General features: G+C 44.1%; 1 protein-coding gene across 1 annotated transcript in view; it reads right to left on the reverse strand.

Annotated features, from left to right (window-relative positions):
* Window positions 1-19,253, reverse strand: part of LOC138945946 (cys-loop ligand-gated ion channel-like) — a 26,900-nt gene extending 7,647 nt beyond the window's left edge. The window contains exons 1-6 of the mRNA XM_070317483.1: window positions 19,147-19,253; window positions 16,704-16,943; window positions 9,369-9,500; window positions 5,705-5,902; window positions 2,847-2,954; window positions 1,924-2,076 (exon numbers count right to left, since the gene is read on the reverse strand). Coding sequence (XP_070173584.1) covers window positions 1,924-2,076; window positions 2,847-2,954; window positions 5,705-5,902; window positions 9,369-9,500; window positions 16,704-16,766 — 654 coding nt within the window. The 5' untranslated portion in view covers window positions 16,767-16,943; window positions 19,147-19,253. The remainder of the gene's footprint in view (window positions 1-1,923; window positions 2,077-2,846; window positions 2,955-5,704; window positions 5,903-9,368; window positions 9,501-16,703; window positions 16,944-19,146) is intronic.
* Window positions 19,254-22,500: the final 3,247 nt, after the last annotated feature.

Consider the following 22,500-nt stretch of genomic DNA (forward strand, 5'->3'; position numbering starts at 1 on the left):
AAGAGAAAGAGAGAGAGAGAGACAAAGACAATGACAATTCTTTATTTTACGAGGGTAACAGAATAAGCATAATTATGAATACTTTATTTACGTTAGAGAGAGAGAGGGAGAAAGAGAGAGAGAGAGAGAGAGAGAGAGAGAGAGAGAGAGAGAGAGAGAGAGAGAGAGAGAGGGAGAGAGAGCGAGAAAGAGAGAGAGAGAAAGAGAAATAGGGAGAGAGAGAGAGAGAGAGAGAGAGAGAGAGAGAGAGAGAGAGAGGGAGAGTGAGAGAGTGTGAGAGAGAGAGAGCGAGAGAGAGAGAGAGAGAGAGAGAGAGAGAGGGAGGGAAGGAGAGGGAGAGAGAGAGAAAGAGAGAGAGAGAGAGAGAGAAAGAGAAAGACGGAGAGAGAGAGAGAGAGAGAGTGAGAGAGAGTGAGAGAGAGAGAGAGAGAGAGAGAGAAAGAGAGAGAGAGAGGCTGTGCGGACGAAGACGAAAAGTCTAAACTAGTTCTTGTTTGTGTATTCTTGTTGCTGTTTTCTGGTGAGTATATTTCTTTTATTGTTATCTTGTTCTCTATCTTGCAATTATTATCATCAAAGAACATTTGAACGTTCTCATAATGCCATTTTCTTTCACCTGCACTAGAGACAAAGACGAGATAAGCATTATTTTGTCTGTTCTGCCGCTTTGTGCACACCCGGAGTCCTCGCTGAAAAAATGCTCCAAACAGGAACATGGTCTCAATCAAATAATCAAATTACAAGCTAGTCTAAACCTTACTGATTGCGTTTGGTACAATGAAAACATATTTTCATCATTGGTCTCACGCCACATGACAATCTCTGTGGTCTACACAACTTGATTTACGACAAAAACACCAAAAACGTGTCTATAACATACATTTTCGTCACATGAAGCAAGCTTGTGGACATTCTAGACCCACGGACATCATTTCTATAGTATTTCAAGGTAGTCCAGCCATTCTGTGACGCAGTGATGCGCCAGATATTGTGAGAAGGGTCTGGCTGACCGACCTACCTTCGTGCGCAATCCAGGGCAAGTGAAAATAGCGACAATCCACAACCGGAACACGTCGCTCCCATCTGGCAAAATGGTGGGGAACAGTTCCTCACCCGTGATAATGCGAATAGTGACGTCAAATAATTATTCTGTCACTCTTGCATGTCTCCAGGAAACTGACAAAGGATTTCGAGAACGAAGTTTGTCTCGTTACCGTGACCATATCAGCAGGAGAAAATTACTCGTAAGGTCAGCGCTAGGCTGTGCACGTATCGGTATGGGCTATCATTAATGAACAACTCAACAAACTACCATGACATACATGATATTCCAGACGAAGTAGCCAGCAAGCCGAGTGGTACAGCATTTGAAATACAGTGGTCTAGCTATCATTAAAGGTACTGAACTTGTCAAATCCAGGTGCACGGAGCCCCTGGGGCTTTTAGTCATACCTCAGGCAGCTATCCGTTAGAAGAACTACCAAGTTTCATTGACTTGCACTCAAAGAGTCAAGAACTGCGATTTTTTTACGAATTAATTTCGTACTCGGACCCGGCTGGTCTTGACCTATTTTTGGATCTAAATTTAGATCAGGTAGATCACCACATCATGCACAAAAAGACACGTCACTAGCAAACTATGTCAGACATCATCGATCATGAGTTTGTGTAAAACAAAATGGAGGCCGGAATCACTCAGTTGAATCGAACTCCGACCAAACACCACGTAATAACTAGGTTAATTTATGCACTCGCGTGAACAAGAAACTGTCGAGCTTCACAGATGTCGTCGTTGGGTAGTTTTGGATTTGTTTTACTACCATAGGAAGATTTTTGAACTGTAAATGCACTCAGCTGCAACAAAAACGCAAAACGAAGGCTGTGAGCTGCACTGTGCCTTTAATGAACAACTCAACAACTTACCATGATAAACATGATGTTCCAGACGAAGTAGCCAGAAAGCCGAGTTGCACAGCATTTGAAGTACAGACCGGGCTTGCTGTGAGCGAACTGCGTGTATTCTGACTTGACCATGACCTTGGGCTCAGTCCACACGCAGGGGTGAAGGTCCCACTCCTGTGACATTTTAATTAAAAATCTCTCCCCCGAAATCGGTGTATATGCTGCCTGAATGGCGGGGTAAAAACTGTCATACACATAAAAACCCTCTCATGCAAAAACCTGAGTGAACGTGGGAGTTTCAGCTCATGAACAAAGAAGAAGAAGAATAAAAAATCTCATTGTGTGTTTAATTGGCGTGATTTCACTTTCTTTCTGCAATATGCCTCTTTCTTTTACGTCCCCTACTATCCCTGTCTGTCTGTCCAGCTCCACTCTGTCTATGTCTGTCTGTTCGGCTGTTTGCAACCATCTTTCGCTCACCCCACCCCCCACCCCATGTTGCTCTTTCTCTCCCCCCGCCCTCTCTCTCTATCTCTCTCTCTCTTTCTCTCTGTCTTCCTGCCTCTCTCTCCCCCTCTCTAAATATTTCTCTTGTCCACTCTCCCTCCCTTTCTCTCTTGTCCCCCCTCCCCCTCTCTCTCCCTTTCTCCTCCCCCACAATCGTTTTGATTCTCTCTGTTATGATACCTCACAAACAAGCAAGCAAGCAAGCAAACAACCAACCAACCAACCAGCAAACAACCAGCTAGGGGTGATGTGCACGAACCGAAAGTGGGTGCCACCCAAACGGGAGAGACTAAACGGCGGGGCCTGATTGGTTGAAATCACAACAAATCTCAATTTCAACCAATCCAACACCGCGGCTGGCTCCCACCCGGTTGGTACCTTTCTTGTGCACCCCGGCCCAGCAAAGCAAACAAGCAAGCAGCCGCCAAACCCCGCACCTGGTCATCAGCGAAGGCGTTGATGTCCACAATGCTAATATCATGCTCGTCCTCCACCAAGTGGATTTCATGCTCCTTCAGCTCAGAGGTCACAAGGACGGACAGGTCCTGCAACAAGTCGTGTTGACACAGAAAATTAATGCCTTCGAGTGATTAATATTACTCCTCCCCCTCCCACGCCCCCTCTTCGATATAATTATGTGTAGGGCTAGGGGTGAAAAAAGTTTTCTTGAAATCCCATTAATTGCGCTCGAAGCGGACTGCGCGATGTCTTTTTTACCAAAAATTCAGCGCCAAAGCTTTGTGCAGCGTAAAATTGACGTTGCCCACTTATCAGCATTCACAACTTTCCCGTCCAAGATGAAGATTTGTAAATAAGATTTGAAGTAACACGTTTGAAAAGATAAGAGCTTCTTTTCAAGCCTCCTTGACGGCTCTCGGCTCTGAATGGTTTTCAGGAAACAACCCTCATCTATATTCATTTTGAAGGATGAAAGTCGCCTGTTCATTTCAATGCTTGTTCTTCTCTCGGGTGCTAGCTAAGAGAGCGGTTCCGCACAACTCACTTACTCTATATTACACATGTCGTATGCATTTAAAGAACTTACCGTAAACTACCGTGTAAACGCCCACCCCCTTATGCAGTAAATTTGATCGAAAGTAGGTAGTGGGCGTTTACTATAGGTACTGTACTGTGTGCAGAATCAGTTCCAGGTAAAAAATAGCTGTATATAATCACAAGAAATAAACATGTTAATGGGATATGTTGTTGTTCAAAAGTGTCTACCCTCTTTGCATTTGCTCAGTACTGGGCATTTACAATATCGTCCGCCACATTACTCGTTTGTTTCTAAGAGCACGTGACATTTATAAGTTTATCTTGATGTGCTCCTTTATTATAACATTCAATTACAGCTTTGTATTTATGCAACTGAATAAAAAAAACCTGTTTAAACCAATACTGGGGCGTCCGCCCCGTGATCGGGAGGTCGTGGGTTCGAACCCCGGCCGGGTCATACCTAAGACTTTAAAATTGGCAATCTAGTGGCTGCTCCGCCTGGCGTCTGGCATTATGGGGTTAGTGCTAGGACTGGTTGGTCCGGTGTCAGAATAATGTGACTGGGTGAGACATGAAGCCTGTGCTGCGACTTCTGTCTTGTGTGTGGCGCACGTTATAATGTCAAAGCAGCACCGCCCTGATATGGCCCTTAGTGGTCTGCTGGGCGTTAAGCAAACAAACAAACAAACCAATACTGGGCGTTTACAAGGTAGTTTACGGTACTTACTTGACTTTACGATTTTGATTGTACAGCGCTTTGAGCAGGGTTAAACCCTGGATACATGCGCTATAGAAATATTATGCATTATTATTATTATTATTATTATTTAAGTTATTGAGACATCCCAGTGCACTAAGGGATTTATAGAGCAAATCGAGAAAATTCATTATTGAACGAAGCGCATAGATTATTTTCGAGATTTGCTCTATAAATCCCTTAGTGCACTGGGATTGTTTCAATAACGATATTGTCAGTACCGCCATAGAAAAAAGAAGATTCCAAACGCACATTTTGCTACGCGCATTTGAATAGGCATAACTGTGTGGTCAGGTCGTGTACAGTAAGATCTACTTTTGTGTGGGCCGGTGTCTCAAGTGTGTCGTGCTTTCGTCTCACGCATTTTGATTTCTGTTGGTAAATTCCAGTGTAGCGTTAAGCTGAACAGTGATGATCTTTCAGAGATACCTCATTTGAACTCGGAGAAAGGACTGTGCTCTTCATTATTTGCAATTCGAAACCTTCAGTCGAGCTTCGATGGATTGACTGTGCGGAGTGACTCCCCTTGAATTGACTACCCCACGAAGGACTCGACGGTTCGCACATTTTCAAAATAAATGTGGCATATTTCTCGTGTTGTATCTTCACTCATCGGGGAGTCTGATACTAAATATGAACGGTAAGAATGCTCTGAACCCTACACGTATTATATCCCCATCGTTTTTTCGTTCACATTTGCCCAACATGTTAATTTGCTGAGCGGGGTTTATGTCGTCTGCTAGGCAAGAACAATCGAACCACTGCAGTCTGCACTGTCACTGAGTCTGCACGAATGAGCCAGGTAGGCTGGTAATAAGTCTTATAATTATATGGTAAGAACGTTCTGAACCCTACACGTTTTCGATTGCGATTGTTCTTGCCTTGAAATAATAATTCGGAAACCATTCATTTACTGAACTGATGCAGTCGTATTTCAGTGTAGTCTGCTACGTATGACAGAGTCGATCGAATCAGTCTTCCAAATGCTGTGTACGTTATCGGAATAACACTTGTGTTTTCTGTTAGCCGCTGGGAATTGTATGCTAACTCATCATTTGGAAATGTGGATGATAAGCTACATGCCACTAACACGGCATATTATGAGAAGAATCTATGCAAGTCGGCGAAAATGAGATGAAACACAGCGGCTTCTATTTTTAGATCACTGGCACTGGCACAGGCACATACAATCTGTCAGAAAAAAACCCACTTCTGCTTTAATTGAGAAGCAGGGAATTTATGGTCATTTGGTATTGTGGAGAATATAAGCTACATGTCATTAATTAATTCTGAGGATGAGAGTACAGTCTCGCTTTGGCAAAGGGCGTAAGAATACGCTCTGTGGAAAAGTTAGCGCACTCCAAGAGTGCGCTAACAGTTTTAAGCGCATCGCCATTAGCCAATCAACTGGTTCACATCAGTCATGTGACACCAGTACTTACTGACAATTATTATTATTATTATTATTATTATTATTATTATTATTATTATTATTATTATTATCATTATCATTATTACTTCCCTTTGTTTGTCAGACCTCACCTGCAAGTCAAAAGGAAAGTGGGTCAGCTCCATCCGTTCAGCGAAAGCTCCCTTGACCCGGAGTCTCTCCACCACGTACACCTCTCCGTTGGGTCCGAACTCCAACTCTCTCCACTTGGAAGCCTTGGGTTCTCCTTTGACGTTCTGGATGTCCAGCTTGGGGTCCCAGCACGCTGCCCAGTCCGCATTGTCCACGTCCTGCAGATAGGGAGGTAGAGTTTGGTTGCGGTCAGCCACGCATCTGCTCTGACGGCAAAATGGCCGAGGTATTTTACGTGCCACTGTGGTGACATGGTGGTGGGACATGGATACCGCCTCTTAGTCTGCACATAATGTTGACTGACCCGTGTCCGTACCGGCCCTGAATTCGAACCCGTCACCCAGGGATCACAGGTACGTCCATGCAGTGTTCTACCAACTGAGCTACCAGGCCACGAAAGGCGGCATTCTTCTAATTGGACACGCACAAACACACGCACGCACGCACGCACGCACGCACGCACGCACGCACGCACGCACGCAAGCACGCACGCACGCAAGCACGCACGCACGCACACACGCACGCACGCACGCACACATACACACACATACATACACACATACACACACTCAGTCACACACTCAGTCACACACACACACACACACACACACACACACACACACACACACACACACACACACACACACACACACACACACACACACACACACACACGACCTCCCGATTAGGAGGCCGACGTCTTACCATGTACCACCACGCCACTGCGCCTGTCCCCCTCTGTGATAAAAAACGATGGAAATGACAACCTCCGACTGCCCATGTGTTCACAGCAGTTATTAAAGGCACACTCCTTCTCGTGAAAAAAAAGTCCGGCTCACCGTCTTAGATCTGGCTAGGCATTTACATGGGATAAGACCATCCCTCCACATGGGATAAGACCATCCCTCCACATGGGATAAGACCATCCCTCCACTTGGGATAAGACCATCCCTCCACATGGGATAAGACCACCTCTCAGCATGGGATAAGACCACCCTTCCACATGGGATAAGACCATCCCTCCACATGGGATAAGACCACCCCTCCACATGGGATAAGACCACCCCTCCACATGGGATAAGACCATCCCTCCACATGGGATAAGACCACCCCTCCACATGGGATAAGACCACCCCTCCACATGGGATAAGACCACCCCTCAACATGGGATAAGACCACCCCTCCACATGGGATAAGACCACCTCTCAGCATGGGATAAGACCATCCCTCCACATGGGATAAGACCATCCCTCCACATGGGATAAGACCATCCCTCCACTTGGGATAAGACCACCCCTCCACATGGGATAAGACCACCCCTTCACATGGGATAAGACCACCCCTTCACATGGGATAAGACCATCCCTCCACATGGGATAAGACCATCCCTCCACATGGGATAAGACCACCCCTTCACATGGGATAAGACCACCCCTCCACATGGGATAAGACCATCCCTCCACATGGGATAAGACCACCCCTCCAAATGGGATAAGACCATCCCTCCACATGGGATAAGACCACCTCTCAGCATGGGATAAGACCACCCCTCCACTTGGGATAAGACCACCCCTCCACATGGGATAAGACCACCCCTCCACATGGGATAAGACCATCTCTCCTCCGGGTCTTATACAGTGGAACCCCCCTTTTAAGACCTACAATCTGAGAAAATCGGGTCTTAAAAAGGAGAGAGTCTTAAAATGGGAGTTATTTTACAGAGGATATTAACAGAAGGTCTTAGAAAACAGGGTCTTAAAAGGGAGGAAGTCTTAAATTGGGGGTCCTAAAAGGGGGGTTCCACTGTACCAAAAATGCCGAACACCCTGACTGCATGCTATGGTGAGTTGCGATGTTTTGAAACCAGCGGCTTCAAAATAATTAATCAAAACATTTCTACCCAGGCTGTACAGTTTTGGTATGTGACCAAGTGGAGGGATGGTCTTATCCCATGTGGAGGGGTGGTCTTATCCCATGTGGAGGGGTGGTCTTACCCCATGTGGAGGGATGGTCTTATCCCATGTGGAGGGGTGGTCTTATCCCATGTGGAGGGATGGTCTTACCCCATGTGGAGGGATGGTCTTATCCCATGTGGAGGGATGGTCTTACCCCATGTGGAGGGGTGGTCTTATCCCATGTGGAGGGGTGGTCTTACCCCATGTGGAGGGGTGGTCTTATCCCATGTGGAGGGGTGGTCTTACCCCATGTGGAGGGGTGGTCTTACCCCATGTGGAGGGGTGGTCTTATCCCATGTGGAGGGATGGTCTTACCCCATGTGGAGGGGTGGTCTTATCCCATGTGGAGGGGTGGTCTTATCCCATGTGGAGGGATGGTCTTACCCCATGTGGAGGGGTGGTCTTATCCCATGTGGAGGGGTGGTCTTACCCCATGTGGAGGGATGGTCTTACCCCATGTGGAGGGGTGGTCTTACCCCATGTGGAGGGGTGGTCTTATCCCATGTGGAGGGGTGGTCTTATCCCATGTGGAGGGGTGGTCTTATCCCATGTAAAAGCCTGACAGATCCGAGATGTTGAGCCGAACTGTTTACATGAGAAGAAGTGTGCCTTTAATAACTGCTGTGAACACATGGGCAATCGGAGGTTGTCTTTTCCCGTACGCTAGAGTTATCGCTGTAGCTATCATGTCCTGATCAGGACATTGCCTTCAAAGTGTTCCTGAAAGTGAATCTCATCTAATCTGTGCGGGCGGGGATGTAGCTCAGTCGGTAGCGCGCTTGATTTGTATCCAGTTGGCCGCTGTCAGCGTGAGTTCGTCTCCACGTTCGGCGAGAGATTTATTTCTCAGAGTCAACTTTGTGTGCAGACTCTCCTCGGTGTCCGAACACCCCCGTGTGTACACGCAAGCACAAGACCAAGTGCGCACGAAAAAGATCCTGTAATCCATGTCAGAGTTCGGTGGGTTATAGAAACACGAAAATACCCAGCATGCTTCCTCCGAAAACGGCATATGGTCATACACGTAAAATTCCACTCGTGCAAAAAACACGAGTGTACGTGGGAGTTTCAGCCCACGAACGAAGAAGAAGAAGAAGAAGAAGAAGAAGAAGAAGAAGAAGAAGAAGAAGAAGAAGAAGAAGAAGAAGAAGAAGAAGAAGAAGAAGAAGAAGAAGAAGAAGAAGAAGAAGCACCCAAATTAAAGCATTAATTGCCGTGTCATTTCATCCAAACTTTACATGCCAGTAAAGGCCGTTCACTTGACTATCTGGATCTCCTTTCGGATTAAAGATTTCTCTTTCATGGATCACGTGACCGACGCTCAAATAAGGGTACCCATTGGACAACGGGGCTGTGCACAACCTACATCATTCATAGTGCTCTGTTCCTCAGTGGATATTCTTTCCCTATCTTTGATAGTGCTACACAATGATGTCACCTTTGAGCTACAGCAGTTACACCAGTAATCGCTCAAGTTATGACCAAAACCGTTTTTTCCTTTCCAAATGCAAAAACTGGCTCTGACAGACACCGGTATACCAACCAGTCAAGCCAAGTCCAAACAAATTACTCCCTTCTCCCCAAGAAAATACCCAATTTCATATTTCATATGGGGTTATCCATCCATCCATCCATCCATACCCAAACAGCCTTTTCTGTGTTTGCTTACCCGTACGGTCGTGTTGTCAAGAGTAGGTTCCCGCCATCTTGCCCGTAGGAAGACGATGCCAGAGAACTGTTCTTGGATCGTGACAATCTCATCCAGTTTGATGTACACCACTCGCAGCTGTACCTCTCGTGCCTGTCAAGATCAAATCAATGTTTGTGCCTGTCAGGGGATGGAATATCAAATCAATGTTTGTGCCTGTCAGTGGATAAAAGATCAAATCAATGTTTGTGCCTGTCAAGATCAAATCAATGTTTGTGCCTGTCAGGGGATGGAAGATCAAATCAATGTTTGTGCCTGTCAGGGGATGGAACATCAAATCAATGTTTGTGCCTGTCAAGATCAAATCGAAGTTTGTGCCTGTCAGGGGATGGAACATCAAATCAATGTTTGTGCCTGTCAGGGGATGGAACATCAAATCAATGTTTGTGCCTGTCAGGGGATAGAAGATCAAATCAATGTTTTTGCCTGTCAGTGGATAGAAGATCAAATCGAAGTTTGTGCCTGTCAGGGGATGGAACATCAAATCAATGTTTGTGCCTGTCAGGGGATGGAACATCAAATCAATGTTTGTGCCTGTCAGGGGATGGAAGATCAAATCAATGTTTGTGCCTGTCAGGGGATGGAAGATCAAATCAATGTTTGTGCCTGTCAGGGGATGGAAGATCAGATCAATGTTTGTGCCTGTCAGAGGATGGAAGATCAAATCAATGTTTGTGCCTACCAGAGGATGGAAGATCAAATCAATGTTTGTGCCTGTCAGAGGATGGAAGATCAAATCAATGTTTGTGCCTGTCAGAGGATGGAAGATCAATCAATGTTTGTGCCTGTCAGAGGATGGAAGATCAAATCAATGTTTGTGCCTGTCAGAGGATGGAAGATCAAATCAATGTTTGTGCCCGTCAGGGGATGGATGATCAAATCAATCTGTATTTTTCGAGGGTCATGCAGTCAGCGTATAAAAGTGCTTTTTTATATTTAGTCAAGTTTTGACTAAATATTTTAACATCGAGGGGGAATCGAAACGAGGGTCGTGGTGTATGTGTGTCTGTCTGTCTGTCTGTCTGTGCGTGTGTGTGTGTGTGTGTGTGTGTGTGTAGAGCGATTCAGACTAAACTACTGGACCGATCTTTATGAAATTTGACATGAGAGTTCCAGGGTATGAAATCCCCGAACGTTTTTTTCATTTTTTTGATAAATGTCTTTGATGACGTCATATCCGGCTTTTCGTGAAAGTTGAGGCGGCACTGTCACGCCCTCATTTTTCAGCCAAATTGGTTCAAATTTTGGTCAAGTAATCTTCGACGAAGCCCGGGGTTCGGTATTGCATTTCAGCTTGGTGGCTTACAAATTAATTAATGACTTTGGTCATTAAAAATCTGAAAATTGTAAAAAAAAATAAAAATTTATAAAACGATCCAAATTTACGTTTATCTTATTCTCCATCATTTGCTGATTCCAAAAACATATAAATATGTTATATTCGGATTAAAAACAAGCTCTGAAATTTAAATATATAAAAATTATTATCAATTTTTTTTTTTCGAAATCAATTTAAAAACACTTTCATCTTATTTCTTGTCGGTTCCTGATTCCAAAAATATATAGATATGATATGTTTGGATTAAAAACACGCTCAGAAAGTTAAAACGAAGAGAGGTACAGAAAAGCGTGCTATCCTTCTCAGCGCAACGAATACCCCGCTCTTCTTGTCAATTCCACGGGCACTGCCTTTGCCACGGGCGGTGGAGTGACGATGCAACGAGTATACGGGCTTGCTGCGTTGCGTTGCGTTCAGTTTCATTCTGTGAGTTCGACAGCTACTTGACTAAATATTGTATTTTCGCCTTACGCGACTTGTTTTAGTTTTTTTTTGTTTTTATACATCCAGCCCTCGCCCAATGAGGGACTGCTCTACAGTATGCATATTTTCTATTTTCGAGCTGGTTGCAAATCAGTTCTTTGTCAATGGTGTCTAACTGTTTAATTTAGGACACGTTATTTGGACGAAAGACCTATTTTAATGCTACTTCTTGTTCTTAGGTGTAGACTCCAGCCTTGAAGTAACTCAGTGACCAGCAGTCAATGTATGCAAATTATCTACATCAAGACCAATCGCCATCAGACACTTCGCGCTGAGATATCATACAACAACTATACAACGAGAAATTTTTTTTGGACAAGATAACAGATGTATACTTCTTAAAAGATATTATACTAATAGCCAAGGAGAGATATTTTCGATTGCAAATACCGATCCAAGCACATCCAACTGGCCGAAGGAGCAGAACAAGAAGAAGAAAACAGGAACAGGAGTGGGGCTGGGGGTAGGAAACAACAACAACAACAACAACAACAACAACAACAACAACAACAAACAAACAAACCAACAAACAAACAAATAAACAAACCGACCGACCGACCAACCAACCAACCAACCAGCCAACCAACCAACAACAAACAACAACCAACAACAACCAACCAACAACCAACCAACAACCAACAACAACCAACAACCAACAACCAGCAACAAGTAAGGCGAAATTACTACATTTAGTCAAGCTGTGGAACTCACAGAATGAAACTGAACGCACTGCATTTTTTTCACAATGACCGTAGTCCGCCGCTCGTGCCAAACGCAGTGAAACTGACCTGGATCTGGATCTGGATGTAGTACATTGCAGTAGCCAATAATGGCTGTCGTCGCAATGGGCGAGAGAGCGCAGCGTGACGGAGTTTAAAAACTTTGTATACATGCATGCCGTTCCAGGTTGGTGGTGTCAACTGCTGGAATTTGGGCAGTGTTTAAAAGCAGGATAAAAACACCTGGCGGTGCGCCTATGGTGGTGGGGCCCTGCCAACACCTGGTGTAAATGTGTTGGCAGTTGCTGAATGTACCACGGAGTCTTGTAGGCGGTTCCATTCAGCCGGCGTCCTGACAAAAAAAGAGTTTCTATACGGTTCAGATCGGCTATCCGGAATTTTGAAGGGTCTCGAGTTGTTGTAGACTCGCTTCTCAACGGGGTTTTCTGATGTGCACCCGTGAAACTTTGTTGATGTAATTTTCCGCTTGGTCTTATCTGCGGGGGTGAGGAAACTTTCTGGGGGTATGGCTGGTACTTGTCCTCCCGTTATTTTATATAGCATTGTCAGGCGGAGTTGTTTGCGCCGATCTGCAAGTGTGGGTAGGTTTAGTCGCTGTAGCATTGCTGTGATGCAGCCAGGTTCTCTGGATCTGTAGTCTTTGCAGATGAATCTGGCTGCCTTGTGCTGTACCTTCTCGATTTTGTCGATGTCCTGTTTTAGATAAGGGTCCCACACAACTGCCCCATACTCAAGGGTCGATCGGACGAGAGTGACGTACGCCATGCGTCTGCACTCTTGCGGGCAGTTGTGCAGGTTTCTTCGTAGGAATCCGAGGACGGACCCTGCCTTGTTGCAGATGTTGCAGATGTGGGGTGACCATTTCAGGTCGGAGGATATTTGGATGCCGAGATAGGTACTCTGGCTGACGTGTTTAAGGATGGTATTGTCCAGTGTGTAGAAGTACTGGGATTTGGGTTTGGTGGATAAGATGTAGCATTTCTGCGCGTTGAATCTCATGCCCCATTGTTCTGCCCAGCACTCTAGGTTCTTAAGGTCTTTTTGAAGTTCGATGTGGTCCTGGAATGAGCGTATGTCACGGTAGAGTAGGCAGTCGTCTGCGAAGAGTCGTACGTTTGCCTTCACTTGATCGGGGAGGTCGTTTATGTGCACAAGGAAGAGAAGAGGTCCAAGGACCGTTCCCTGTGGGACTCCCGAAATGACTGGGACTTCGTCGCTTGCTTCTCCTTCCAGCACCACCTTCATCTTCCGCTTTGTCAGGAAATTGGAGAGCCAGGTGTGGATGGGTCCACGGACACCATAGTGGTCCAGCTTGCCGAGCAGCTTGTGGTGGGGGACTGTGTCGAAGGCCTTACTGAAGTCCAAAATGGCAATGTCAGTTTGCCTTCCCTGGTCGTTTGAGTGGAGGAGGTCTTGCATAGTGGTAAGCAGTTGGGTCTCGCAGGAGTGTCCGGTTCTAAATCCATGGTTTCTGCTGGTAAGGATGTTGTGTTTCTCTGACGAGCCTGTTTAGCGCAGTAGTGGTTTCGCTGTGCTGCAAAACACGCTTTTCTGTACCTCTCTTCGTTTTAACTTTCTGAACGTGTTTTTAATCCAAACATATCATATCTATATGTTTTTGGTCCATTCCCATGTGATGCTGGAATAAGGCAAGGATGTCCATTTTTGCCATTAGCCTTTGTTCTGGCCCTCGAAGTGTTAGCAATCAAAATCCGTGCAGGTCAAGATGTTAAAGGGATTAAACTGCCAAGGAATTCTGATAATAATAATAAAAATAAATGAGCATTTATATAGCGCAACATCATAACTTTACAATTATGCTCTTTGCGCTTGACACATTTAAAATTAAAACACAGTTATACAAGCATTTACATCTACATTCATAGTCAACAACATGGTGAAATTCTTAAACTACTTATGTATGCTGACGACATTAGTTTCTTCCTACAAGATGAGAAAGACCTAAGAAACGTATTACATCTTATAACTCAGTTTTCAAAATTTTCAGGGTTAGCAATGAATGATCAAAAGACAGAAGCAATGTGGCTTGGTATAAATAAATTGTCTGCTGACCGACCATGTAATATTATATGGAAAAAACAAATCAAAATCTTAGGAATTCATTTCAACAACTCTGTCCCAGCCTCCAACCTAGAAGAAAACTGGGAACCTAAACTACATAAAGTAAATTTATTACTAGCAACACGCTCGTAGTTCACTATTTAAAAAAACAACTCGTGTAAATCTGGTACGACACAGCAAGCCATGTAGTATTCTCTATATCCAACCGTCCACTTGGACGAACGACCACAACTTTAACAAAAAATAAAAGCCTACTACTTTTTGGGTAGATCTGTGTAGTATTTTGTGTGTGAATTAATTCCGTAACCGACCCCTCTATCAGCCATTTATGAAGGAAAAAAATTCCACTGTAGACGGAAGCAGACAGGCTGTTGCTGTTGGTTGGTATATCAGTGTCCGCAGAAGTAAAAGAATGTGTGTTACAGTATCCCATGTAAAAACCAGGACAGATCAGAGTCCCGTGTAAAAACCAGGACAGATCAGAGTCCCGTGTAAAAACCAGGACAGATCAGAGTCCCGTGTAAAAACCAGGACAGATCAGAGTCCCATGTAAAAACCAGGACAGATCGGAGTCCCATGTAAAAACCAGGAGAGATCTGAGTCCCATGTAAAAACCAGGACAGATCAGAGTCCCGTGTAAAAACCAGGACAGATCAGAGTCCCGTGTAAAAACCAGGACAGATCAGAGTCCCGTGTAAAAACCAGGACAGATCAGAGTCCCATGTAAAAACCAGGACAGATCTGAGTCCCGTGTAAAAACCAGGACAGATCTGAGTCCCATGTAAAAACCAGGACAGATCAGAGTCCCGTGTAAAAACCAGGACAGATCAGAGTCCCGTGTAAAAACCAGGACAGATCAGAGTCCCATGTAAAATCCTGGAGAGATCTGTGACATTATTGGTACAGGCACACTCCTTCCCGCTCACCATCTCAGATCTTGCCAGGCTTTGATTTTGGGGAAGACCACCCTTCAACTTAGTCACATATCAAGAATGAAAAGCCTGCCATGGGTGCTCTTTGTTCACAGTGGGAGAGTTTTGATCAATTAATTTCATACAAGCCACAGCAAGCAGTCAGGGCGTTGATTTTTGGTATGTGTCCAGAGTGGAGAGATGGTCTCATAGCTTAATTATTCCATTCATAAGCCTGGCCAGATCTGACCCGAAATGTTCTTAAATAGAGGAAGTGTGCCTTTCATGTATCCTAAAAATAAGCGCAGTCGATTTACAAACTTTCCCATAGTCGTTTCAAAAGCAAGCACCAGAACCAGTCAATCATCGTGAGGTGTTCATGGTGATCATAACCATCCTGAACTCAGGTCAAAATGAGTTCGGCTAATTCTATCCCTGACAGTATGCCTTGGTTTTCCTTGTCTGGCGAGGAAATCGAATTTTTATTTTTTATTTTTTTTATTTTTTATTTTTTTTTACATATTTAGATCTTTTTGTAATGTGTTATGGATGTAAGCAGATTCGCGTTCGTCGATAATGATTTTTCATGGTGTTGTGTAATTTTTAAATTACAAAGGAATTGATATGTAAGACAGTTTCAAGCGAGCTATTTTTCGCGGCTGTAGTTACTGTGCAAACAACTCTAAATATGGCAAAAGTGTCACGTGATAATCAACCGTTTGGTTTCCGCGCTCGCTGGAGCAAACGATTTTTTGACAGTGATGCAACCATATATTACGGTCTCCTTCCGGCAGCAGTCCCAAAATTTCGACTTGTTTTGACCTTAGAACGATGTCTTTATCATAATCTGCAATCATTTTCGTCTCGCGAACACTGCTCGTGAACAACATATGGGAGATAACTCTGTATTCTTGTTTTGATAGATTTGCGCAGGAATTTGGCGTCCGGTCAGAGAGATAACTGGCGATAGCCGTTGAGCGATGGTGATCAGAATGGATCATAAGATGTTTGTATTGTGTAAGTTTTTGATCTGCGAAATATCGTTATTTATTTATTTAAGGAGATTTCTATAGCGCATAACTAAAAGCACTATGCTCAAGGTGACGCCGTATGGATTGCATTGGATTTGCTGTGTGGTGGATCAATTGGTGGCGTGATCGCATGACATTGGGTGGCATATCCTTTTCGCAAACATTTTTTTAGGGGGTTAGGGGTAGCGGGAGGGAGGGGGGGGGGGGGTGTTCGCATACTTGTACAGAGGTTGAAGAGTTGCAGTTGTTTTCTCGTTTTTGTGTTGTTTTTGCTTGGGGGTTGGGATGTTGAGGGAGAGGGAGAGGGAGGGTTGCGCTGGGATTGTTTTTATTGGTTTTTTATTTATTTATTTTATTTAAATGTGAGTTGTGCACTGTCGAATGCTGAAAACAGGTTGATTATTGGTGGGGTGTTTTTTGTCGCGATCGGTCGGATTGGTTTCGTTTTTACATTTAGTCAAGTCTTGACTAAATGTTTTAACGTAGACGGGGGAATCGAGACGAGGGTCGTGGTGTATGTGTGTGTGTGTGTGTGTGTGTGTTTGTATTTGTCCGCCTGTATGTCTGTCCTGTATGTCTGTCCTGTATGTCTGTCCTGTATGTCTGTCTGTCTGTCACGTGTCTGCATACAGTTGCCTTTACCGATAATTTCACAATCGATCTCAAATAACATCGACATTGAATCAATCAAACAAAACGTTATTTCTCACCTCTTTGCTTTGAAGCAGCTGCACAGTACTGTTCTGTTTTTGTATCACTGGGAACTCCGCCATTTTCAGTAGATCGCCAAGAGACTTTTACCAGTGGTCAATAGAGTGACCAGCACTGTATGGTTCTGTAAGTTACTTATGTACAGTAGCTCTTGACCATTTGGATGCTTACACGGCTCGTTGTGTGCAATGCATTGACACGGGTTCGACGTCCAAACACAGCGCGTGATATGGTTCCTGCTGTAATGCCAGATCGTGACAATACGCCTGAGTGCGCACGGCTTGAGATTAGTGACACATTAGGTCATATTTTTAAAGACGACTTTCTTTAATGACCTTTGAATTTCCCCCCGAAATCGGCGTATGCTGCCTGAAGGGGGGGGGGGGGGGGGGGGTAAAAACGGCCATACACGTAAAAATCCATTCGTGTTAAAAACATGAGTGAACTGGAGAGTCTAAGCCCATGAACGAAGAAGAAGAAGAAATAAAATTTGAAGGTGCAACATTTTGAGATTGAGAGGATTCGCTTGAATGCGCACTGCTTCATAGGCGCTTGAGATTACTGACAGTTTTGGTTACATTTTTCAAGAGGGCTTTCTTCAATGACGTTTGAAGGTAGGGGAAGGGCCCCTAATATGGACCACGTTTTGTTTATTGCTGATAACTAGCTTGTTTTCGTGCAAAGAAGTTTCATTTTGTGTTTGGTAGTCCTTCTTCTTAGGTTAACCGTTAGGCCTAATTAGAGTAAAATAGCTTTGATACACATTCAGCAAAAATTAAATACAGAAAAAATCACAAAGGGTCCATATTAGGAGCCTGGGCGCCTAATATGGACCAGTGAAGCGGCCTTCACGAATCACTGTAAAAAGCCCCCTATATTTCAAAATAACATGATACAACTTAGTGTACAAGTCAGCCTAATTAAAATATGCTCTAGATTTATCTGTTTCGGGTTGATGAGAGCATTATTTGAAGCACACCAGGAAACTAAAGAAGCTTATCAAAAACAGAGTGAAAATAAGTGAAATTATCAACTTCCACGAAAAGAAGACTTTTCGTTGCATTTTTTTTTAAATCTCGAGGGCTAGTTATAGGTTATTACCAGCAAGCTCGTTGCTTTTTGCTTTTTCAAATAGTGAACAGCTCGCTTTCGCTCGCAGTTCAATATTAAAAAAACCAACTCGTGTAAATCTGGTACGACACAGCAAGCCATATGCGTATGGTATTCTCTATTGATGTGTGTGTGTGCAAATCGTAAAGGAGGTCATTTGGGCCTTGAGACTTTCTCTGATGACTTTTGTTGGTGGAACTATTGGCTTCTGGCAGAGTCAGTAATTGACCAGTGATCCTTTGGTCACAGATTTATATCCAATCGTGTAATACAAAATGAAATTAAATGAACACTTGCTTGAGTGTATGAACATAGTTTCATTGGCGTTTGATATTACCAGCCATTTTTGTGTCTATTGTTACGTCTTGTTGTTGCGACTTTCAACACTTCTAGATTGGGACGATTCTCTTGATTGAGCTATGCTTAATAGTCGCTTGATTTTAAAACCAATTTTGAAAAAGGACGGGCCGGCGACTTTCTCTAATGAAGTTCTTCCTGTTGCAACGCTTTCAAACTGATCCTTCCAGATCCGCTTAAACAAGCACTTCTTTTTCTTCAGCGTTCCAGAATTTTCTGGTTACGTGTGAGCTCGTTTGCCCATTTGGGTTCCCCACACTATACTCTGAGAGCATAGTCAGCTTCACTCCGCTTTCGTTGAGTAGGCATGCTGTGTATTTTCGTGTTTCCATAACCCACCGAACTCTGAAATGGATTACAGGATCTTTTCCGTGCGTACTTGGTCTTGTGCTTGCGTGTACACACGAAGGGGGTTAAGTCACTAGCAGTCTCGTGTTTCTTACAGGCGAGCAAAGGCGAGAATATCTCGCGGCGAGTGCTCGCGTAGCTAGCAGGCTATGAAACGCCTTTATTGAAAACGAGGCAGGGAGAGGCCAGCATATCAAGATGGCGTCGAAAGATGTGAAAAAGTTCGTGCTATCTGAATTGGTCGATGACACTGATACCGTGGGTGCACAAATCTGCCAAGACCACAGAAAAATAATGCAAGCAGCCGCAAACCAAACTCCAATCGACGTCCCGGACGCCTACATTGAGCGGAATGCGGTGAACTTTGTGGAAATTACGGTGCCACGATACAACGAGTGTCAGTTCCGAAGCCACTTTTGGGTGAACAGGGACGTTTTTCAGGTAAGAATGCTTTATCTATTTTAGTTTACTCTTTATTAACATGCTAGTCACCCATTGCGTGATTACATTAATTGGAAAACTCATCAACTGCTGTTAGTGTACTTTTTTAGGGCCGTTATTTTACACTGGAGCCCACCCGTCCCTAGCGCCAAGTCTCTACTTTAAACGGCAATCTAAGAAACTCACTTGTAGGTTCACTTTGCGGGTGACATGTATTCCCTGTCTTTGGTGTTGTTTTAAGTAAAGTGCGATTCTCCGTTAGTCCAGAACCTGCACGTCATTTTCACTGCGTCATATTCCCTGTAAATTTACGTCTACTGTCTTGGTAAACCCAACCCTCCTAGTGGTCTCATTTTTTTTGTACCCCCCCCCCCCCCCCCCCCTTCCTGTTTTATCAAAGACCCCTTTTTACATTTAGTCAAGTTATGACTAAATGTTTTAACATCGAGGGGGGAATCGAGACGAGGGTCGTGGTGTATGTGTGTGTGTATGTGTGTGTGTGTGTGTGTGTGTGTGTGTGTGTGTGTGTGTGTGTGTGTGTGTGTGTGTGTGCGCGTGCGTGTAGAGCGATTCAGACCAAACTACTGGACCGATCTTTATGAAATTTGACATGAAAGTTCCTGGGTATGATATCCCCATACGGTTTTTTCATTTTTTTGATAAATGTCTTTGATGACGTCATATCCGGCTTTTCGTGAAAGTTGAGGCGGCACTGTCACACCCTCATTTTTCAATCAAATTGATTGAAATTTTGGCCAAGCAATCTTTGACGAAGGCCGGACTTCGGTATTACATTTCAGCTTGGTGGCTTAAAAATTAATTAATCACTTTGGTCATTAAAAATCTGAAAATTCTAAAAACAAAATTCTTTTATAAAACGATCCAAATTTACGTTCATCTTATTTCTCATCATTTCCTGATTCCAAAACATATAAATATGTTATATTTGGATTAAAAACAAGCTCTGAAAATTAAATATATAAAAATTATTATCAAAATTAAATTGTCGAAATCAATTTAAAAACACTTTCATCTTATTCCTTGTCGGTTCCTGATTCCAAAAACATATAGATATGATATGTTTGGATTAAAAACACGCTCAGAAAGTTAAAACGAAGAGAGGTACAGAAAAGCGTGCTATCGTTCTCAGCGCAACTACTACCCTGCTCTTCTTGTCAATTTCACTGCCTTTGCCGTGAGCGGTGGACTGACGATGTTACGAGTATACGGTCTTGCTGCGTTGCATTGCGTTTAGTTTCATTCTGTGAGTTCGACAGCTACTTGACTAAATGTTGTATTTTCGCCTTACGCGACTTGTTATTACATTTAGTCAAGTTTTGACTAAATGTTTTAACGTAGAGGGGGGAATCGAGACGAGGGTCGTGGTGTATGTGTGTGCGTGTGTGTGTGTTTGTGTGTGTGTGTGTGTGTGTGTGTGTGTGTGTGTGTGTGTGTGTGTCTGTCTGTCTGTCTGTGTGTGTAGAGCGATTCAGACTAAACTACTGGACCGATCTTTATGAAATTTGACATGGGAGTTCCTGGGTATGATATCCCCGAACTCTTTTTTAATTTTTTTGATAAGTGTCTTTGATGACGTCATATCCGGATTTTCGTGAAAGTTGAGGCGGCACTGTCACGCTCTCATTTTTCAACCAAATTGGTTGACATTTTGGTCAAGTAGTCTTCGACGAAGCCCGGACTTCGGTGTTGCATTTCAGCTTGGTGGCTCAAAAATTAATTAATGACTTTGGTCATTAAAAATCTGAAAATTGTAAAAAATAAAAATTTTTATAAAACGATCCAAATTTACGTTCATCTTATTTTCCATCATTTGCTAATTCCAAAAACATATAAATATGTTATATTTGGATTAAAAACAAGCTCTGAAAATTAAATATATAAAAATTATTATCAAAATTAAATTTTCGAAATCAATTTAAAAACACTTTCATCTTATTCCTTGTCGGTTCCTGATTCCAAAAACATATAGATATGATATGTTTGGATTAAAAACACGCTCAGAAAGTTAAAACAAAGAGAGGTACAGAAAAGCGTGCAATCCTTCTCAGCGCAACTACTACCCCGCTCTTCTTGTCAATTTCACTGTCTTTGCCGTGAGCGGTGGACTGACGATGCTACGAGTATACGGTCTTGCTGCGTTGCATTGCGTTCAGTTTCATTCTGTAAGTTCGACAGCTACTTGACTAAATGTTGTATTTTCGCCTTACGCGACTTGTTACAAGATAGTTTAGAGAATACTACATAAACAGAGAATACAAGGCAAACAAAACCAGTGCCTTTGTCTACCGAAACTTCAGGGGCTGCTCCCATCCTGTTCAGGCCACCTGCTACAAGGGACTGGTGAGACCGGTCTTGGAGTATGCTTCCCCATTCTGGGACCCACGTCAGAAGGGCCTGTCCGACAGCCTGGAGATGACACAGCGTCGTTCCACAAGGAGGATCCTGCACGACTTCAAACCCACAAGTAGTGCAACGGAACTCGTCTCCAGGCTCAAGCTGGACCCCCTCATACAACGGCGCACCGCGACCAAGGCAACCATGATGTACAAAATCATGAGTGGACTGGTCGAGGTAGCCCCAGGGGAATGCACACTGACACTGGTCCCAAGATCAACCAGGGGGCACACCACCAGACTCCAGGTCCCACAGTTCCTCACCGACTCACACAGAACGTCGTTCTTTCTGTCTGCAATCCGCCTCTGGAATAACATCCCCCAAGAGGCTGTGAGCGCAGACTCACCCCAGGCCTTCAGAACCATCGTCGAGGCCTGGCTCCGAGGTTTGATCCCATAGGAACCCCCTGTCTAAACCCACTCCCTGTCTGCCCCCCTCCCCTCCCCACTAGATTTATCCCCTCTCCAGCCCCACCCCCTCTCCTCAGTAATAGACCCCTCCCCCCCTCTATCCTTCAGCAGTGATATAGGTAGATTCTATCGCTCTTGCTCCGTATTGTCCGTCCTGATTTATTGTTTTGTCGGGGCCCGGTTGCTGCGCTAGGTATAGCACTTGGTGGTTGGCCACCCCAGGGCCTGAATTTGGGCACCAGGGCAAATCGCGTAAAGCAAGCTTGCCTGTTGTTTTGTTTTGTTTTTTTAAATTTCCACAGGCACAATATCCACTTTATCTTTCACTCTAGGGAAATTAGGCGCACCAACCAAACTGAGGATTGTTGCCCTGTAAAGGGATTTCCTCATTATCGTGAAGAAGAAGAAGGCTTGCTGTGTCCTACCAGATTTACACGAGTTGGTTTTTTAAATCGGCGTGGCTCGAGATCCGGCGAGCCGGATCCGGAGCCTGGGTGCTCAAGCACCGGCAGTCACCAGTATCTCACACAATACTACTTTCCTATTTTTCACCTATCTGTCACTTGCCTTCATTTCATAGCCGCTCATTCAGTAGTGAAATGCACTAGAAATCTAACCATGGTTGGGTTCGGCTGGGACTGGGATACCTATAACTTTAATTGTAAATTGTACAAACATGGGTAAACTGTCAGATAATTTGGAATAAAATTAACAC

This window comes from Littorina saxatilis, linkage group LG13 (genome assembly GCF_037325665.1).
Source record: "Littorina saxatilis isolate snail1 linkage group LG13, US_GU_Lsax_2.0, whole genome shotgun sequence".
Lineage (NCBI taxonomy): Eukaryota > Metazoa > Mollusca > Gastropoda > Littorinimorpha > Littorinidae > Littorina > Littorina saxatilis.